Source organism: Fundulus heteroclitus, chromosome 12, assembly GCF_011125445.2.
Source record: "Fundulus heteroclitus isolate FHET01 chromosome 12, MU-UCD_Fhet_4.1, whole genome shotgun sequence".
Lineage (NCBI taxonomy): Eukaryota > Metazoa > Chordata > Actinopteri > Cyprinodontiformes > Fundulidae > Fundulus > Fundulus heteroclitus.
The window spans coordinates 23,788,930-23,809,418 of NC_046372.1; the positions used below are offsets into that span (position 1 = coordinate 23,788,930).

General features: G+C 43.0%; 1 protein-coding gene and 1 long non-coding RNA gene across 2 annotated transcripts; both read right to left on the reverse strand.

Moving 5' to 3' along the window:
• Positions 1-7,130: 7,130 nt before the first annotated feature.
• On the reverse strand, positions 7,131-8,552 carry LOC118564913. The gene is made up of 2 exons (XM_036144317.1): positions 8,416-8,552; positions 7,131-8,239 (listed from the first exon to the last, which is right to left on the reverse strand). The coding sequence occupies exon 2, from the start codon at positions 8,228-8,230 to the stop codon at positions 7,334-7,336; it is 897 nt and encodes a 298-aa protein (XP_036000210.1). The 5' UTR covers positions 8,231-8,239; positions 8,416-8,552; the 3' UTR covers positions 7,131-7,333.
• Positions 8,553-9,018: 466 nt separating this feature from the next.
• On the reverse strand, positions 9,019-9,861 carry LOC118564916. Its single transcript, XR_004932086.1, has 3 exons — positions 9,697-9,861; positions 9,381-9,616; positions 9,019-9,304 (listed from the first exon to the last, which is right to left on the reverse strand). It is a non-coding gene; the product is annotated as an uncharacterized LOC118564916 (long non-coding RNA).
• Between the last annotated feature and the right edge of the window lie 10,628 nt (positions 9,862-20,489).

Genomic DNA, 20,489 nt, shown 5'->3' on the forward strand with positions numbered 1-20,489 from the left:
CTGTTCTCTAGTTTTGCATTGCATTGCATTGAAATGACTGTTGTCATTTAAGCTTTTAACTTTTTTTCTCTCTCTCTTTTTCTTCATAGAAGGTACACCTGGTCTGGCGTTCTGTTAGCTGTGACATCATACAAGGAAGACAGATCACCCGCTACTACCATCTAATGTAGAACAGATTACTGGGTCAATGTGAGCTTCTGAGCTTTCTGTGTCTCTGCTCGGTCTTCTCTAAGCCCCAGTGGGTCGAGGCAGATGAGCGTTCATACTGAGCCTGGTTTTGGTTCTGCTGGAGGTTCTCCTCCCTGTTAATGGGGAGTTTTTCTTCCCACTGTCGCTTCATGCATGCTCAGTATGAGGGATTGCTGCAAAGCCATGGACAATGTAGACGACTTTCTCTGTGGCTCTACGCTTCTCCAGGAGTGAATGCTGCTTGGAGAGACTTTGAAGCAATCAACTGGTTCCCTTATATCGGAAATTTTTGACCAATCTGTATAATATATTTGAATTTGACTTTGTAAAGTGCCTCGAGATGACATGTTTCATGAATTGGCGCTATATAAATAAAATTGAATTGAATTGACCCATCTACAGCATCCCAATACCTATGTTAGGATGCTCTTCATGTACTTCAGCTCAACGTTTAACACCGTGCTACCAGACATGCTGGCTCTGAAGCTCCACAACCTGGGATTATCCACACCTCTCTGCTCCTGGATCAGTGACTGAGTTTTATGTCTCAGTATAACTGTGTGGTATGGGAGCTGCACAGTCCAGGAGAGGAAGGACCTAGCACGGGTGGTGAGAACAGTGCAGAGGATTGTGGGATTCCGTCTGCAGAATCTAGACTCATTTTATGCAGAACGAGTCCAAAGAGGAGCCAGACGCATCTCCACTGACTGAAGTTCGGTCTGGTATTGCTCAATAGTAGTGCGAGTATGCTCGCCCATTATCTGGCGGGCCAATCAAATTGTCGGGGCGGGCTTTATACGATGATGGACAGATGATCAACAGTAGTAATCAACCACGTCACCAAAGCGCGCTTGGGTTGAATTCGTTTACAACAACAATGGCTGCCGCTGGAGAGTTGAGGTGTGTAGATTCTGCTATTAGGTCTGTTCTAGAAGATATCGACAGGTTCGTGCGTTGAAGGACTCCTTGGAACCTTACATCCGTTTTGCATCACCGGCAAAAATCGTTAACGCTCATCTTCTTATGCTAGGCTAACAGTTGAGTTCCGTTGACAACTATGCGTCGCTTAACATACGTCACACTCCGTTGCTCTTATTGGTTGTAGGTCTACCCAATTGAGTGCAGAGGAATTTTTTTTCCTGGTTCGTTCGAAACACGTCCCATAATCACAGCTCCATGGAGCAGTATCAGACTCAAATTCTGACTAGAATTGAGTATGACCATGTCAGACTAGTGATTCTTATCTTTATGGCACTTGGAGTTCATTAGTTTGTTATATTCTACCTCCACATACCCAGTGGGATTAAGATCTTGTTAGTTTCTTGACCAACAGGGGGAATTTAAAATATGTTAAACCTATAGCTGCCATTTATCCCATTGTGGGATGACGCTCCATCATGCTATAAAAATCACAGATCATCACCAAATAGTTTTTTTTTATCATTGCAGTGTCACCAAACTTGTAGAACACATAGATAACCTCATCTAGTTCATACTACAACTCTTTAGGAAAATGTGCTAAATTCTAATTTGGGATATTTTTTCATTGTTATTACAAGCATATAATCGCCAATAAGTACACTATAGATCATTGTAGTGCCACCAAATTTACGGCACACATATAACTTGAACATGTTGAATAAACATAACATTGGCTTTATTGATGCAGAAAGGCTTATGGTGATAACAACTATATTACAACCAAAGACTATTTAATTTCTCCTTTACTGTTTGCATTATGATCAAACAATGTAACATGAGAATACAGCTTGTTCCTGCAAACTTATACAAAATAAAATCTCACTGAATAATAAAAATCACAATATTTAAGATTCCCATACAGCTCCACAAAAATTCCTATTAACCTGAATGTCGCTTTTTGTCTTGTTTCCTGCATGATAATGAGGGAAACTTCCGTGGGAATTGTCTGCTATGAGGTCAACAGAGCTGCAAGCTCCACATCACTACAGCACGCTCAGTGACAGTCAGCAATAGTTACTCTGAGATTGTCTTGTTGGCGCACAACACACAGTACCAGGGGTGTCTTTGTTTGGAATCTGTGCGGGTATCATTTCAGTGCAATCAGTGTGGAACCATCATCCACAAGTTTGACACTGTATGTACAGCATCGGGATAAACATGTGTGTTATTGTAAAACTTTGGACATTAAGAAATTTGTAGAGAATGAAATATGCCCATAAATTATTCCTAACAGGAGTCTTACTTTTTTTTTTTTTTTACCTACCCATTGTCTTAAAAGCTTGTAACATAAGGAAAGGAAAATGCAAAGCTGAGGCCCTACAAGATTGTTGTAGGATATCAAAGACTCTAAAGTACTTCAATATTTTACTAAATATATATTACTAAAATATTATCCAAATTTTACCTAATACAAGTGAAATAAAAAAAGAGCTTGTTGAAGTCTAAATCTGAAATGTCTAATATGGCCAACAGTTACATATGTAGCTAAAGAGAGGTTAAATTAATGTAGCATTGAATCAAGTCACAAGCTTCAGCTCACAATAAAAACTGAATTTAATCTGGCATGTAAACATTTCTCATTCATTATCCATATCAAAATGACAAGGAAAAGAGAAATGGTTTGACTTACCATGGAAATTCTGTTCATATTTCATATTTCTGTTCATAATATCATTTTTCTGCTAAACTGTAAAAGATTCTCAGTGTTCACTTCAATACAGAATGCCCATCATTTATTTATTTAAATATTTTTTTCTCTCAGGTATGACATCACAAATCAATAAACTCTGAAATTACTCTGCTGTCAAATGAAGAAACTATTAAGTTAAATAAGCTACAAACTTAACTAGACTCCTATTTAGAAAAGACAAAAGGTGCATTTGTGCAGTCTTCAGAAGTGGAAATTCAATAATATTCTGTTGCATATACAAGAACACAACCATCATAACAAAGGTTATCGAAATAAAATTGAATAAAATTGCAATAAAGTTACAGACAACATCCACAACAGGATCCTGGTGGTTTTCAGGTCCATCGGTGGCTCAGCGTGAAGCGACAGAAAGAAAGAGACGCTCAGATCACTCATACCTCCACAGACAACATGGAACGTCTCTGAAGCGGAGACCATGCAGGTCCAGGACTAAACTGTTCTCACTTTGTTTATTTCATGTACCGGCTTCCAAATCTGAGTGTGACTCACAATTTATGCCGCAAAATACAAACACGAAGAAGTTTGGTTTGATTTGTGTCCGATTACCAGCGAGCGAGAGAGGGAGAGATACACTTTGGTAGAGTGGCATAGAGTAACTATAACAGAGCGCTCCATAAATATGTTATTAATCAGAGAAATAAAACGTTTTTTTCTGATTGTTTCATGGCAGTTACATTCAGCAGGTAAACACGCCCAGAGCAACACCTCAGCTCCCTGCAGCCCCATCCCACTTTCCCTGTTCCTGTCTGAATATGCGCTAAAACCGCATTTTTAAAATGAACTGCACCTGTCTGAATTACAATGAAAAGTATTTCAGCTCTGTGCGTGAGCAAAGTGAGGAAACAAAATCACCAAGGGAGTGACTGAACACTGTAGCAGATTCCACAGCACGGCAGAGAGTGAGCCAGAGCAGAGTCTCAACAGGATAAGCAGCCAGGCTGGATCAATACTTGCAGGTTAGAGTCACAACAGGATAGTTGCACCAACAAGACTGGAATAATCCATGGCAAACTGAGGTAAAAGAGAAGCAGAGGTGGCAGCATTCCAGCAGCAAGCAGAGAACACTCAGGTAGACAGGAAAGGAGAAGGTGTTGCATGATGACGAACCGGCAGTGGAGCGAAAGCAGAGGGAGGCTTAAGTAGGGAGGCTGGCAGGTGAAATGAGTCTGACTGATTAATGACCAACAGGTGTGACTGACTGCAGAGGGAGTGAAGGAGAGCTGAGGGAGGGGGAGGAGGAAACTGAAAACTAACAAAAATGAGGCCAGAACATAACTAAATCCTGACGAAGAGGAAGAACTGAAACAGTAGTGAACAAAAACCAGATCAAAACTAAACCCTGACAGTTTTCTTCTCCCGGATCCGTTGCAATTCTCTCGTCTGTTGCCTCCAATTCCTCTCTCTCTTGGTTCCTCTCCTCCTTCATCACTAACTTTGACCTTAGATGTCTCACCTGCATGACAGTTTTACTGATTTTAACCAATTGAACATATTTGAAAGAATGAATGAAGTAGAGGCCACAAGCCAGGTGCGCATATACAGCACAATGTGGATATTTAATCTTAAAATAAAGTGTAGAAGACTTTTTCTAAATAAACAGATACATTTTATTCATTTAATAAGTTTAGAGTTTTTTACATAGGAAATGTTTATTTATACGTCGTTATGGTGTGGGGAAAAACATATCTATTATATATATCTATATATTATATACCACTTTTTGAATTGAGAAAGCTTCCTGGAGAGGAAGCAAAACGTCTTCAACTACGGAAAACAAGTCCAGTTGCTTTGTTTTTTACCTTTTTTTGGAATTATATTATATCATTACATTTTTCACCTTGTGCACCCCCTAGCGGCAGCTGGCGCACGCACCACACTTTGGGAATCCCTGCAATAGAACATTCCTTTGTAATCAATGCTGGAATTCTTCGGTTTAGGGAAACAATTTTTGTGCTCTAATCAAAATGTTTTATAATAATATACATAGAACCATGCCAATTAACCCAGGATTGACTCCTAGATTTGAGGTACGACGTGGTGTTCACCAGGGAATTATTTGTTTAATGTAAACATCTTTTAATACTTTCTATTATGAATAACCTTATGAAGAATGAATGTTTTTGATAGACTATTTAAAATAAGTCAATTTGCTGATGACAGCAACCGTTTTTGAAAAATAGTTCAATGGTGGATGAGACCCTTGAAACTATTTCCTTATTTTCAAAGGCTTCAGGTCTAACATTAAACATTAAAAAATGTGAAATTCTCCCTATTCACTCATGTCAACATAGCTGCATGTCATCAATAACATGAAGTAAAATATCTGTATGTCATGATTTAAAAAAATGCAATACAAAGGGAAGATGCTAATCTCTCTAATCAAATCTAATCAGGGGATATGTATAATGGTTTTAGCCACTGGTTAACAAGAGACCTAACTATTTTTGGAAGAAATTTATTAACCAAACTGGAGGGCATTTCTAAGATTATTTATCCTCGTCACTCCATGTTTATTTCATTGCACATATTTTGGTTTTCATGGACAGTTTGGACTCATCTTCATCCACTGTGATAAATATTGTCCAAATATCATATTCATTGCTGCAAGTGAAAGGGAAGAAAGCCCTATTTTCCTTGCTTTCTAAATGTCTTTAACATGTATTACAGCTCCTTGAAAGTAGTAAAAGATTGAAAAGCACCCTGGATCACCGGCCTTCAAACCCGTTATTATTATTCCAATGTGCCCTACACTGTACTTCTACTGTTTATTTTTTGTATTCGTGCTGCTCCCTAGCGTTCAGTTTCTTTTATTTTGTTTGTCCTCTACGAGAGTTTGTATTGTACCCTTTGTTTGAAAAATGTCTTGGAGTTTGCTCTGTCCCCTGTTTCTTTTCCAGATCCTGTTAACAGCCTGCCTGCAGTCATCCTTGTCTCCTGCTCCACCGTGGCTTTTAACCTGCTGGTCTGACGTTCTGTTAGCTGTGACATCATCAGGGGAGGCAAATCATCCTCTATTACCATCTAACATAGAAAGTACTCCTGGGTCAATGTGAGCTTCTGTGCTTTCTGTGTCTCTGCTCTGTCTTCTCTAAGCCCCAGTGGGTGGAGGCAGATGAGCGTTCACACTGAGCCTGGTTCTGGTTCTGCTGGAGGTTCTCCTCCCTGTTAAAGGGGAGTTTTCCTCTCCACTGTCGCTTCATGCATGCTCAGTATGAGGGATTGCTGCAAAGCCATCAACAATGCAGACGACTGTCCACTGTGGCTCTACGCTCTTTCAGGAGGAGTGAATGCTGCTTGGAGAGACTTGATGCAACCTGCTGGGTTTCCTTAGAGAGGAAACTTTCTGACCTAATCTGTATAAACTGATTGAATTTGACTCTGGAAAATGCCTTGAGATGACGTGTTTCATGAATTGGCACTATATAAATAAAATTTAATTGAATTGTAGAAAACTCTGGCTTTGGATCCAATCCTAGCCCAGTAGCCACCTCTGATATAATATGGATCAGAACCAACCTTCAGAACTGGTTTAATCGGGCCTCAGTGCAGCTTTTAAAACTGTTGACCACACCGTCCTGCCAGAATGGATCAGACAAGCTGGACTTTCTGGAACCATCCTGAAATATTTCAGCTCATATGTCAGCAAAAAGAAAAATCTTTGTGAATCATTTACTTCAGCTCTAGCAGCTTCTACATCATCATTTTAAATTATATTATTTTATCACATCTTAAGACATTATTTATGGTACTGTTTATAATTTAGGATCTTGCTGCTTACTATTCGTGATTGTTATTTATGTTTAGTATGGATGGACTTAACTTTTGTGTTTTATATATTTTGCTTAAGTTTCTAATAATAAAACATTGATATATTTGCTGCATATTCACAGTTCCTCATCATCCATAGTTGATTAATTTCTCTCCATTTTAGTTCATTCTTTTATCGACCAACAGCTATTTGTTTAATCTGTTTGATGACGCTGATTGTTTCATTGTTTTTGTGTCTAGGGGTTAAATGTCTTTCTGGTTTTAATATCAGTAAATCAATTTGTCTTCCACCTGACTGCATAAAAAGACCTTTATAAATAAAGTTTCATTGACTGACTGGTTGACTGGTTCTTGTGGTTCTGCTCTCTCTGGGTTCCTCTCAGGCAGTCAGTGTGCTGTTGGGTTTCTGTCCTGTTGGCTGCCGTTTATTCTGTGTTCTTTTCAGTTTATTATAAACAGTAAAAATCAAACAGAAACATTCTTCAGATGCAAACAGAACTTTATTGAACCAAAGAAAATCCATCAACAGGGAGGATGTTGTATCTTAATCTTTGGGTCATGGTCGGGACATTTAGGAGGGAGAAGAAGAAAAACAAATCACCACCACCAAACTGATTAAACAGAAGCCTTTTCTTTAGGCAACATTTCACTCAGTGAGCATGCTCAGCTCTGTTACCATGGAGATTAGTTATAATAACCCAGGAAAAGTGGAGTTGCAGGAAAGCATGGACACCCACAACCTGAGTTCAGGTTCTCCTGGAGGACTGTGACCCCAGCTTTCATATAATCGGCAATCAACTTCTGGTTGGACAACAGAGTGATGGTCTGGATCGGTTTGTGGCCAGGGTCCTCCTTCTTGTACCACAGATACACTTTGTTGCCCTGATTCCCCTCGTTGAGATTTACAGGGGGGGTCAGTTGAAGGAAGCCCTCCTTTTGGTATCTCTGACAATCTTTGTCATTGGTGGAGACTTTCAGGGACACATAGCTCCCCTCCATCTTGATGGTGGGAAGGTACCAGAGGAAGACTGGCTTCCCTGAGGTGCTTCTGTTGGTGCTCTCATCTACTCTGATGTACCCTTTTTCAAGATAGCCTTGATCATTGTCACAGCCATCGGTGACTTTCATGTCCTGGATGTAGGTCTTCTTCTCTCTCTTCACCCACAGGAAGGCCCAGGATCTTCCAGTGCCTCGGTTCAGATTGCAGGACATCCTCTCCCAGCCAAGGCTAAACTTTCTGGCTTCATCATCACGAGACACCTCAATCTCTGTGATGGGAACATGACTCTCTGTGGTACCTTTGAAATACCACAGGAAGACATTGTCTCCACATGATCCAGTGTTGAGGTTTTTTTTAACCTTTTCGAACCCACTAGCATTCAGGCCCTCTGCCATGCTATCAGTGAAGGAGAACTGGATCCTGGTAATTGGAGAGCTGCTGCCCTCTTTGTACCAGAGATAAACCTCAGGGCTTCCATTCATGTTCAGATTGACATAGATCTGTTTGAAGTCCTGTGTTCTGAGATAACTCGCCTCTGTATCGTTCAGAGATACGTCAAGCTCAGTGATGTATGTGGTCATGTTGGGTCTCTGCAGTAAAGAAAGCAGGATGCTTCATTAATGAACACGCAGTGAATAAACACCAGGTCACACATCTGGTTGCATTAGATTGAGACACAGAGTCATAAAACTGGCAGCTGATCAAAATGTGCTCATATGGTCTCTACAGGCTGTCTGGAGCAGAAGAAGAAGAGGTGGAGACTTACGTGTCTGCAGACTGTGATCGGCTGGTTGAAGTCTTCTGGGTGGCTGAAGGCTGCTGTACCTGAGCTCCTCACCTGCTCTTTATATACCTGCTGAGAGCTGAGGCATGATGGGAAAGCTCCTCCTCTTAGGATAGAATTTCAACAGAACCAACTGATTAAGATCAGAAATAATAACCTGATCCACCAACCTACTGATTATACAGCTCTTCTGGAGAAACATAACTTAATTTCTGACCCACCCAGGAACTAAAGTCATTTTTTGTTGGATTTTTTTTTTTTTAATTAAATAGATGTGATGATACTATAAACGGTAATTAAATCGTTTTGGGTCAGAACCTGTAAAAAATCTAAGACATCAATATTGATCTTGATTCAGAAGACTCTGTTAGTCATTTAAAGGGAAATGTTTGATGTTGATCATCTTGTTCAACACCAGAGTTGGAATATTTCACCATGTTTCAGGTACCGGTGTATTTAAATAATTACAAGTTTCTTTAAAGTCAATATATGTTGCCTCAACAAGTGTAAGTTATCTAAGTAAGTTAAACAGTGAAATATTTCAAGCTGTTATTTATAGTAGTTTACAGTTTGCAGATCACCAGGTGCATACCTGAGAACATTTCTTTCCTTGTATTTAATCAGATTAAAGCCACCAAGTACATAAAACAGTTAACTTGAACAACAGCAGCTATGTTTAAAAGCACTAAATTTCACAATTGGATTGAAATGTACTCAGATTAAACAAAAAAAAAAAATGGATTTTACCATTTATGTGGTGACTGTCATGACTCTGAAGAACGCAATGACTGACGAAAAGGTAGATTTTAAAAGGTTTATTGTATGGTTGGAGATGGGTGGTTCTTTCTGTGGTTTGAAGGTCTCACGGGTTCTGCCAGAAAGATGGAGAAGGTGATGAACAACTTGAGCTTGGTTATTGAGAAGATGAGACTTGGTCGGGAACTCACTTAGGCGGTAGCTTGGGTTTGGTGCAAAGGAGAGGTACTGAGCATATGTCTGGGTTGTCGGTGCAAGTCCTGGTTCCTTCTCGGTGTTGTGATTGGCTGGAGGGTGGACAGGCAGGTGAGCGCAGGCAGGAGGGCAAACAGGGTTCTGTAGGTTCAGCTCGGTTCTTGAGGACTGATCCAGGTTGGCTTCTGATAATGTGACAAGGTTTCCAGGCTGAGGTCAGATGAACTGGTTTCTGGAGCAAGGAGGCAACAAGAACAAGGTTAGAACAGGTCTTCAGGAAATTACAAGAGATCATAGGGTTTTGGTCTGTACCACGCAAGAGCGCAAACGAACTGACGCCCTCCTCCTGGTTCCAGCTCCTTATAAAGGGTGGCAATTAGCTCTGATGAATCACACCTGCCCGTCCAACCCTGCAGAGAAGAGAGAGCAAGGAAAACAGGCCTGCACCTAGACCACGGAGTATGACAGCAACCCCCCCTTAACGGACGCCCCCTGGCGGCCGTCCGCCAGATGAGGTTTCAAAGTCAGAAGAGAGTGGGGTCTAAAATAAAGGAACGGGGAATCCAGGAACGTTCCTCGGGACCATACCCCCTCCAATCCACCAGATACTGGTACCCGCGACCCCGGCGTCTGGAGGCCAGAATCTTGTTGACGGTGATGGCAGGATGGCCATCCACGACCCGGGCGGGTGGGGGGGGTCTGGCAGGTGGGCTTAACTAACTGGAGATGACAGGTTTGATCTGGAACACATCAAATCTAGGGTGGAGTCGGAGATGTGGAGGGAGTCTGAGGCGGACAGCTGTGGGACTGATGATGTGTTCGATTTTGAATGGGCCGAGGAATCTGGGGCCCGTCTTCCGGGAGGAGGCTTTTAATGGAAAATCTTTAGCAGAAAGCCATACTTCTTGTCCGGGGGTGTAAGTGGGTGCAGGAATACGTTTACGGTCGGCGATGATCTTGTTTTGGGTGGAGGTGCGCTCAAGAGCTGCTCTGGTCTGATCCCATACTTTTCGGCAACGGAGGAGATGTGCTCTGACTGACGGGAGGATGGTTTCAGGGAAAGAAGCGGGAAGGAGAGATGGTTGAAATCCGAGTGAGGCTTCAAATGGAGAGATTCCGGTAGCAGAGGAGACATGAGCGTTGTGGGAATACTCTACCCAGGCTAACTGTTGGCTCCATGTGCGGGGGTTCTGTGAGCAGAGACAGCGGAGGGTGTTTTCCAGCTCTTGGTTGAGACGCTCGCACTGTCCATTGGATTGGGGATGGTAAGCAGAAGATAGGGAGACCTTAGTGCCCAAACTGCTGCAGAAATCGTGCGATACCCGGGAGATGAACTGTGGACCCCGATCTGACACGATTTCTGTGGGGAGGCCATGGAGCCTGAAGACGTGGTGGAATAGTAGCCGGGCTGTCTGATGGGCTGACGGGAGTTGAGATAGGGCAACCAGATGGCAAGCCTTGGAGAATCTGTCCATGATAGAGAGGATAACTGTCTTGTGGTTGGACGGAGGAAGACCGGTTACAAAATCTAGGACTACATGGGACTAGACCCAGGGGCGGCTGGGTCTAGGCAGGGGCTGGAGGAGACCAGCAGGAGGTCTGCTAGAGGTCTTGTTCTTGGCACACGTCGCACAGGCTGATACAAATTCTGACACGTCTTTGTTAAGAGACGGCCACCAAAAATACCTTCTAATGAAGGCCATGGTTTGGCTCGAACCGGGATGGCCCGAGAATCTGGAGGAGTGACCCCAGCGAATCACTTGGGAACGTACAGAGGTGGGTACGAATGTTCGATGCGGAGGTCCACCTCCAGGGTCTGGTTCACTTTCTTGAGCCTGCTTTATCAGTCTTTCAATGTCCCATGTGATGGAACCTACAACGCAGGATTCGGGGATGATGGGCTCAGGTTCTTCGGTTTCCTCAGAGGTCGTAAACAGACGGGACAGGGCATCAGGCTTGGTGTTCTTGGATCCGGGACGGTAGGTGATGGTAAAGTTGAAGCTAGAGAAAAACAGTGACCAGCGACTTTGACGGGAGTTTAATCGTTTGCAAGACAGGATGTATGCCAAGTTCTTGTGGTCGGTCCAGATGATTATAGGCTGTTCAGTTCCCTCCAACCAATGTCGCCACTCTTCAAGTGCTTGTTTTATGGCCAGAAGTTCCCGGTCCCCCACGTCGTAATTTCTCTCAGTGGGAGAAAAGCGTCTGGAAAAGTACGCACAGGGATGGAGTTTGTGGTCAGAGGCAGACATTTAAGAAAGGACTGCCCCAACACCAGAATCGGAGGCATCAACCTCTAGAGTAAATTGGGCAGCGGGATCGGGATACATGAGGATGGGAGCTTGAGAAAACCTTTCCTTGAGTAGCCGGAATGCTTGGTCGGCATCAGTTGACCATTGGAAACTCCTCTTGGTGGAGGTGAGAGATGTGAGGGGTGAGGCGATGACGCTATAGTTCTTTATGAAGACTCGGTAGAAGTTTGCGAATCCCAGGAAGCGTTGGAGTTGTTTACGGTTCTACGGAGTGGGCCAGTTGACCACTGCCTAGACCTTACTGGGATCTGTCTTCACCTGTCCACCCTCAAAGATGAAACCAAGAAAATTGATGGTCTTTTGATGAAACTCACATTTCTCGCCTTTCACAAAGAGACGGTTCTCCAGGAGGCGCTGAAGGACTTGGCGGACGTGTTGCTGATGCTGCCGTGGGTCTTGGGAGAAAATCAGGATGTCATCCAAATAAACGAAAACAAATTGATTAATAAAGTCTCTCAGGATGTCATGTATAAGTGCTTGAAAAACGGCAGGAGCATTAGTCAGCCCGAATGGCATGACCAAATACTCAAAATGGCCAATAGGGGTCTTGAAGGCGGTTTTCCATTCATCTCCTTCTCAAATCCTGACCAAGTGATAAGCGCTGCGAAGATCTAACTTAGTAAAAATGGTGGCTCCCCGAACCGTATCAAAAGCCGATGCCAGTAGGGGCAGAGAATATTTATTCTTAATAGTAATCTGGTTAAGACCTCGGTAATCTATGCAAGGCCGCAAAGATTTGTCTTTCTTCTCCACAAAAAAGAAACCAGCGCTGAGAGGTGAGGAAGAAGGTCGGATTAAGCCAGCCTTCAAAGAGTCATTAATGTAGCCCTCCATAGCATTTCGTTCGGACTGAGATAATTTGTAAAGACAAGCAGACGGCAGAGGAGCCCCGGGAAGAAGATCTATGGAGCAGTCATAGGGACGGTGGGGCGGAAGGCAAAGAGCCAAATCCTTGCTAAACACACGTTGAAGGTTGTGATACTGAGGTGGTATGTTAGAAAGGTCGGTGGTTTCCTTAGGGGAAACTGAACTGATCGGAGACTGAGGGATAGCTGAGTGGAGACAGGTAGCCAAACAACTGGAGCTCCAGGCCTCTATACGGGAGTCTCTCCAATTTATTTGGGAATTGTGACGTACTAGCCAGGGATAACCTAATACAACCGGGGAGTGTCTGGTGGGAAAAACAAAAAAAGATATGGACTCGTGATGATTGCCTGAGGTGATAAGTTGAAAAGGGAGTGTCTGCTGGGTTATGGTTGCTAAGGGACTGCCATCTAAGGCGGTAACAGAGACAGGTGTAGGTAAATCACGGACCGGAATCCGTAACTTCTCTACTAAAACTGGGTTTAAGAGGTTCTGTTCGGAACCGGAGTCTACGAGGGTGGTGACTGGGTGTTGGGCGTCAGGTAAGCTAATAACTGCCTGTAACGAGAATCTAGGACCGGGGTCTTTAGAACACGCGCCCGCCAGTATCCCCTGAACTACAATACATACATAATTTGTTCCGGACACGTTGGTCCCTTTGCTCAGTGGTAAGGTGAGCACGTCCAATTCGCATGGGTTCTTCGATTGGAGGAGTTTCAGGAAGAGCTAATCGGGGTTGGTGTGACGTGTACGGAATCGGTGTGCTGGAGCGTTGAGCCAATGGTCGAACTTGGCTCCGCCTCTAATGAGCTCTTTCCCGGAGCCGCTCGTCTATCCGGATAGCGAGCTCGATTAGCTCCTTCATGCTATCTGGCTTGTCGCGGATAGCTAGCTCATCTTTTAAGCTGTCGGACAGAGCACTAACAAACACTGTTTTTAAGGCTCGGTTGTCCCAGCCGGCTGAAGCAGCAAGGGTGCGGAAGTCGACACTAAAGTCAGCGACCGACTGGCTTCCTTGTTTCAGTGCCCACAACCTCTTGCCTGCTTCCTCCTCACTTAACGAGGAGGAAAATGTTCTTTTAAACTGGGTTAGAAAATCGGCGTAGCTATAATTATGAATGGTTGTCTCGTCAATAAAAGAATCGGCCCATTTAAGAGCACGATCCCTCAGAAGACCAACGATGTGGGAGATCTTGTGAGCATCGTCCGGAAATGACTGTGGAGCGCGACTAAAAACCAAAGAACATTGTAACAAAAACCCTCTGGACTTACTCAGGTCTCCAGAAAACGGTTCGGGAACAGGAATAGACACCCCAACTCCAGGCATGGATGAAGGAGCTGTAACCACCGGAGGACTCGAGGCAGGAGAAGGAGCAGAGGTAGGTGGACAAGGATTTAACAAAGCTTTCATGCCCTGTAGTTCGTGGGTCAGAGTATTCATGGTTTGCATGACCTGAGACGCTGCTGTATCATTGTTTGGATTAGGTTCTCATGTTGGCCAAGTAATAAGCCCTGATGGGTGACGGCATTCAGTAATTGCGTTCCAGAGTCAGCTTGGTCAGTTTGTTCTGTCATATTTATGTAAATGTGACTCTGAAGAACGCAATGACTGACGAAAAGGTAGATTTTAAAAGGTTTATTGTATGATTGGAGATGGGTGGTTCTTTCTGTGGTTTGAAGGTCTCACGGGTTCTGCCAGAAAGATGGAGAAGGTGGTGAACAACTTGAGCTTGGTTATTGTGAAGATGAGACTTGGTCGGGAACTCACTTAGGCGGTAGCTTGGGTTTGGTGCAGAGGAGAGGTACTGAGCATACGTCTGGGTTGTCGGTGCAAGTCCTGGTTCCTTCTCGGTGTTGTGATTGGCTGGAGGGTGGACAGGCAGGTGAGCGCAGGCAGGAGGGCAAACAGGGTTCTGTAGGTTCAGCTTGGTTCCTGAGGACTGATCCAGGTTGGCTTCTGATAATGTGACGAGGTTTCCAGGCTGAGGTCAGATGAACAGGTTTCTGGAGCAAAGAGGCAACAAGAACAAGGTTAGAACAGGTCTTCAGGAAATTACAAGAGATCATAGGGTTTTGGTCTGTACCACGCAAGAGCGCAAACGAACTGACGCCCTCCTCCTGGTTCCAGCTCCTTATAAAGGGTGGCAATTAGCTCTGATGAATCACACCTGCCCGTCCAACCCTGCAGAGAAGAGAGAGCAAGGAAAACAGGCCTGCACCTAGACCACGGAGTATGACAGTGACACATTCAACTTTTCATGATGTGTCTTTATATGCATCTGGTTTTATTCAGAATAGAACCACTCTGACATGTACAGTTATCACATTTCTCTAAAAAACACAGAAAAAGAAGAACTTGTGTCGTTACTGAGCAACAAAAATAGCAAACAGAGCAAGAGTGATCAAGTTTATCTTCCTAGTACCCAGGCTGGACTTGCACCAGGTTCTAATCACGGTTGAAACGTTACTTAATACATAATAATTTTAAGATCTTTTAATGTTTCAAATAGGTTGTATTGGGAGCGCAGACAATTTTGCTTCCCAACATATTTCCCCTATTCAATGCAGAAATAGTTCATTTTGATGTTGGGGGCAAGACTTTCAGAAAAATCTAAGAATTGGACAAATTCTAAGATTTTTCCTAAAATGACGTCACAAAGAGTCTCTTTGAGGCCAGCTTTCTGATAACAGGTGGGTGGATCAGGATGATGGTTTAGTGAGATTGTTCCTTGAAAGCGTTGTATTCATATGATGCCAAAGAAAACGGTCAAGAACAGGTTCTTGAGCAACTGCTTAATCTCACATGTACTAAAGATTCACATAGTTTCCTGTAAACAAGTGCAGGAACAAGAGAACATTTAATAGGTGGTGAAAGACTTTGTAACAAACAAAGAACAAGCAGATTTCCTCTTGTGGGATTCAAAGGTTTCCTGCAGGGTTTACTTCTGGTCACAGAGATCTCCAGGAAAGGAGGCTGATTTAGTGACTTCTGAACCATTTCTGGGTTCTAGTGGCTTGGATACTCACCCTGACCCGATAACCACACAAAGCTTAGTTCAGTTATCATTTGCTTCCCTAAAGTGTAATAATAATAATAATAATAATAATAATAATAATCTGATAAATGTTGTGCTTTTTGTTCATATTGGAGCCCCTGTGTAAAGATCCTTTTCAGCTGCTTTATTTAAAAAAACAGAATTTTGCTAAAATGGCAAACCTGGAAAACCAGGAAGTACAACCATGGAGTTAATCATCGTCCATAAAGATTGCAGCATAAAGACATAACAAAAACTAATTCAAGAATTTTCAGGAAATATTTAATCAAAATAAATAAAAAAGTCAAAGTGAACTAAAGATAATGGGAAAAGTCCAACTACAGTGAGCATATAGAACATTTAAAGGGCTTTTTCTCTCAGTAAGTCTGTCTTCCCGATCATGAAAACCAATGATTAAGTGTTTCATAAATTCAAATATCACATAAAATCTTTAAAAATAATATATTTTGAACAGAAATGTCTCTAAAATGTCCTGGCAGATGTCTGCATTGACTGTAGAGAAAAGCCAGTGGATCAGAACCATCACTGATTGTGGAAACTTCAATCTGGCCTTCAAGCAAGGTGCATTCTGGGCCTCTCTACTCTCGTTAATACGTTTTCCCCTCTCTAGTCAACATCTTAGTCAGTGTACGTTGTTCTTCTGAACAATGACTAGAAGGAGCCATTTTGGTCAGGTTTTCAGAGAAAATGCACTTTCAACATGTTCTGGCTCCACATGGCTTCTATTGGCTCATGATAGCAGTTGGTGGATCAGGTAATGATTGGCAAGGTCATTTTCTTGTGACGGTTTCTTAGAAGAAGGTGGTTGTCTCAGCACGTCAGTCAAAAAGGTAAAAAAAACAGGTTCTTGAGGAACACGACACAAAGTGGAGCCTCAAGCAGTTCAGGAGAGGCTCAGAATCCACGTTGCCTGAAGTCATGTGAGAAGTTTCTACAGGCAGTGATGATTTGCGGTGCCATTGTAATCTGCTGGTTCTGGTCTACCGGGTCTACATTCCTTTGTATTCTTCCCAGTTAACAGAGTCATCAGGTGGTCTCTGTCTCTGCAGTGTTTATCCTTAGATGTGCATCATTAGGGGAGAAGATAAGATGGTTGTAGGCACCATGCTACGAGGCTTTTGTTTCCTTTTGTCTATAAAATCGCTCAAAGGACCGGTTGCTTAGTTTGGAGAAGACTTTTACAGGTTCAGTTCATTAAAACGATTTTTATTTGGAATAAGCTACAGAGTATAATACATTTTCTGAACCCCCCCCCCCCCCCCATTTAACCTGAGAAGAGATTCAAGAAGACAGACTTACTGAAAGAAAAAGCCCTTTAAATGTTTTATTGGCTCACTGTAGTTGGACTTTTCCTATTATTTTCTTTTTTTTTTTTTTTTTTTTTTTTTTTTTTTTTTTTTTTTCCAGTGTCCTGTCTAGCACTATGGCAATAGGAATTGATATCTCAATGCCAGATGGAGCTCGACAGATTTTGCTTTTACAAGTGGAGCAAACAGCTTTCGCCATAGTGCTCCACTTGATTTATGCTTGTAAATAGCTTTATTATGATTCCTGCAAGGAGAATTTCAAATTATATGGACATGACAATGGGAGAGTAAAGGAAGAACAAAAAGTGAAAGAAAAGAAAAAAAAAAGAGTAGAGGTGAAAGAAAGAGGAGATAAAAGGAAGAGAATGATAAAATGTCCTCTGTCTGCTCCATCACCTGGAAAGAGACACAAAAAGAACAGCACAACCAACAGACATAAAGCAACAGATACACTCTAATAACACCTAGATGCCATTGCTAAATCATATATATTATTATGTAAGCTGACATGTGTAATGTGATATTTGAAAAAAGAAAGTGACACAACATAAATAAATAAATAAATAAATTATAAGATTACTGTATATAAGTGAACACTTAATACCTGGGACCCAGCACCTGTGGGAGATGTGAAAGTGCACTAGTTTAGGTGAAGATTATCCAGAAATAGCTTGATAGTGATTGTGGAGAACCGAAGACCCACCTTCCCCGAGCACAGAGGTAGGCGTCAGGGGACCCGTAACCCCGGACTCCCAAAGGGGTCCCTAAAGCAGGTCGCCCAGGAGGGGCCGACACAGGATATCTGCAACCCCCCCCCAAGGAAGGAGCAGAGACGACCCCGAGGAAATCCCCCAGCCACCGCAATGCCGACGCCCTCAAGAGCCGCGGAGACGAGCCCGTGGGCTCCGCCGGCAGCCAGCCCCGCTGAAGTGGTCCCGGCCATGGGCCCTGAGGGCCAGAGGCCCCAGGGGCGCCCCGCCCCCGCGACGAGGGCCCCGGCCGCCCCCCGGGGGGCCAGGCCCCGCGAAGAGGCCGCCAGGAGCGGGCCGGCGCACGCCCGGGAACCCGCCCCAAACCCGAAGCCAACTAATGCGCCAGGGGGCCAAGGCGCCCGCCAACAAAGTGGAGGAGGGCAGGACTTTTCCTATTATTTTCAATTCACTTTGACTTTTATATTGTCCGTCCGTCCGTCCGTCTTCTTCCTCTTATCCGGGGTCGGGTCGTGGGGGCAGCAGCTTCAGTAGGGAGGCCCAGACGTCCCTCTCCCCGGCCACTTGGGCCAGCTTCTCAGGAGGAATCCCAAGGCGTTCCCAGCAGAGAGACATAGTCCCTCCAGCGTGTCCTGGGTCTTCCCCTGGGCCTCCTCCCGGTGGGACGTGCCCGGAACACCTCACCAGGGAGGCGTCCAGGAGGCATCCTGACCAGATGCCCGAGCCACCTCAACTGGCTCCTCTGGACGTGGAGGAGCAGCGGCTCTACTCTGAGTCCTCCTCGGATGACTGAGCTCCTCACCCTATCTCTAAGGGAGAGCCCAGACACACTACGGAGAAAACTCATTTCAGCCACTTGTATCTTTTATATTGATTTTTATTAAATATTTCCTGAAGATTCTTGAATTAGTTTTTGTTTTGTCTTTATGCTGCAATCTTTATGGAGGATGATTACCTCACTGGTTATACTTCCTGCTTTCCCAGGTTTGCCATTTTAGCAAAATTCAGATATTTTAAATAAAGCAGCTGAAAAGGATCTTTACACAGGGGCTCCAATACGAACAAAAAGCACAACATTTATCAGATTTTTATTATTATTATTATTATTATTATTATTATTATTATTATTACACTTTAGGGAAGCAGATGATAACTGAACAAAGCATTGTGTGGTTATCGGGTCAGGGTGAGTATCCAAGCCTCTAGAACCCAGAAATGGTTCAGAAGTCACTAAATCAACCTCCTTCCCTGGAGATCTCTGTGACCAGAAGTAAACCCTGCAGGAAACCTTTGAATCCCACAAGAGGAAACCTGCTTGTTCTTTGCTTGTTACAAAGTCTTTCACCACCTATTAAATGTTCTCTTGTTCCTGCACTTGTTTACAGGAAACTATGTGAATCTTTAGTACATGTGAGATAAGGCAGTTGGTCAAGAACCTGTTCTTGGCATCCTATGAATACAAGGCTTTCAAGGAACAATCTCACTAAACCATCATCCTGATCCACCCACCTGCTGTCGGAAAGCTGGCCTCAAAGATGCTCTTAGTGACGTAATTTTAGGAAAAATCTTAGAATTTGTCCAATTCTTAGATTTTTCTGAAAGTCTTGCCCCCAACATCAAAATGAACTATTTCTGTGTTCAATGGGGGAAATATGTTGGGAAGCAAAATTGTCTGCGCTCCCAATACAACCTATTTGAAACATTAAAAGATCTTAAAATTATTATGTATTAAGTAACGTTTCAACCGTGAATCCCACAAGAGGAAACCTGCTTGTTCTTTGTTTGTTACAAAGTTTTTCTGTCATGGTTTAGTTTTGATTCGGCTTTGGTTTACTATTATTCTCATTTTTTTCCCACCTTGTTTGGGTTTTAGTTATGTTTTGTCTTTATTCATTGTTAATTTTTAGTTTCCTCCTTCTCTTCCACTCAGCCTTCACTTCACTCTCCTTGCAGTCAGTCCAGAAGTAAACCCTGCAGGAAACCTTTGAATCCCACAAGAGGAAACCTGCTTGTTCTTTGTTTGTTACAAAGTCTTTCACCACCTATTCAATTCAATTCAATTTTATTTATATAGCGCCAAATCATGAAACATCTCATCTCAAGGCACTTTACAAAGTCAAGTTCAATCATATTATACAGATTGGGTCAGATTATACAGATTGGTCAAAAATGTCCTATATAAGGAAACCAGTTGATTGCATCAAAGTCCCGACAAGCAGCATTCACTCCTGGGGAAGCGTAGAGCCACAGGAAGAGTCATCTGCATTGTACATGGCTTTGCTGCAATCCCTCATACTGAGCAAGCATGAAGCGACAGTGGGAAGAAAAACCACCCATTAACGGGAAGGAAAAACCTCCGGCAGAACCGGGCTCAGTATGAACGGTCATCTGCCTCGACCGACTGGGGTTACAGAAGACAGAACAGAGACACAACAAGAGAAACAAAAAAGCACAGAAGCACACATTGATCCAGTAATCTGTTCTACATTAGATGGTAGTAGCGGGTGAGCCGTCTTCTCTGGATGATGTCACAGTTAACAGAACGCCAGACCAGGTGTACCTACTATGAAGAGAAAAGAGAGAGAACAGAAAGTTAAAGCAGAAATGACAACACATAATGCATAATTGAAGAACAGTAGAACTCAATAGAGTGAGAAAATTAGATCCTGATATACTCCAGTAGCCTAAGTGTGGTGCACCTAAAAATGTCACCCCATGTTTTTGGTTGTTATTATGTATTTGTTTTTTTATATATTTATTTTGTAGAAACAAAATAATTTTCTGTTATATTTTGGCATAGCTGGTTGCCATATTTTGCACTTTCCTGAGGAATATTTCTAAAAATGTAACAGTAGT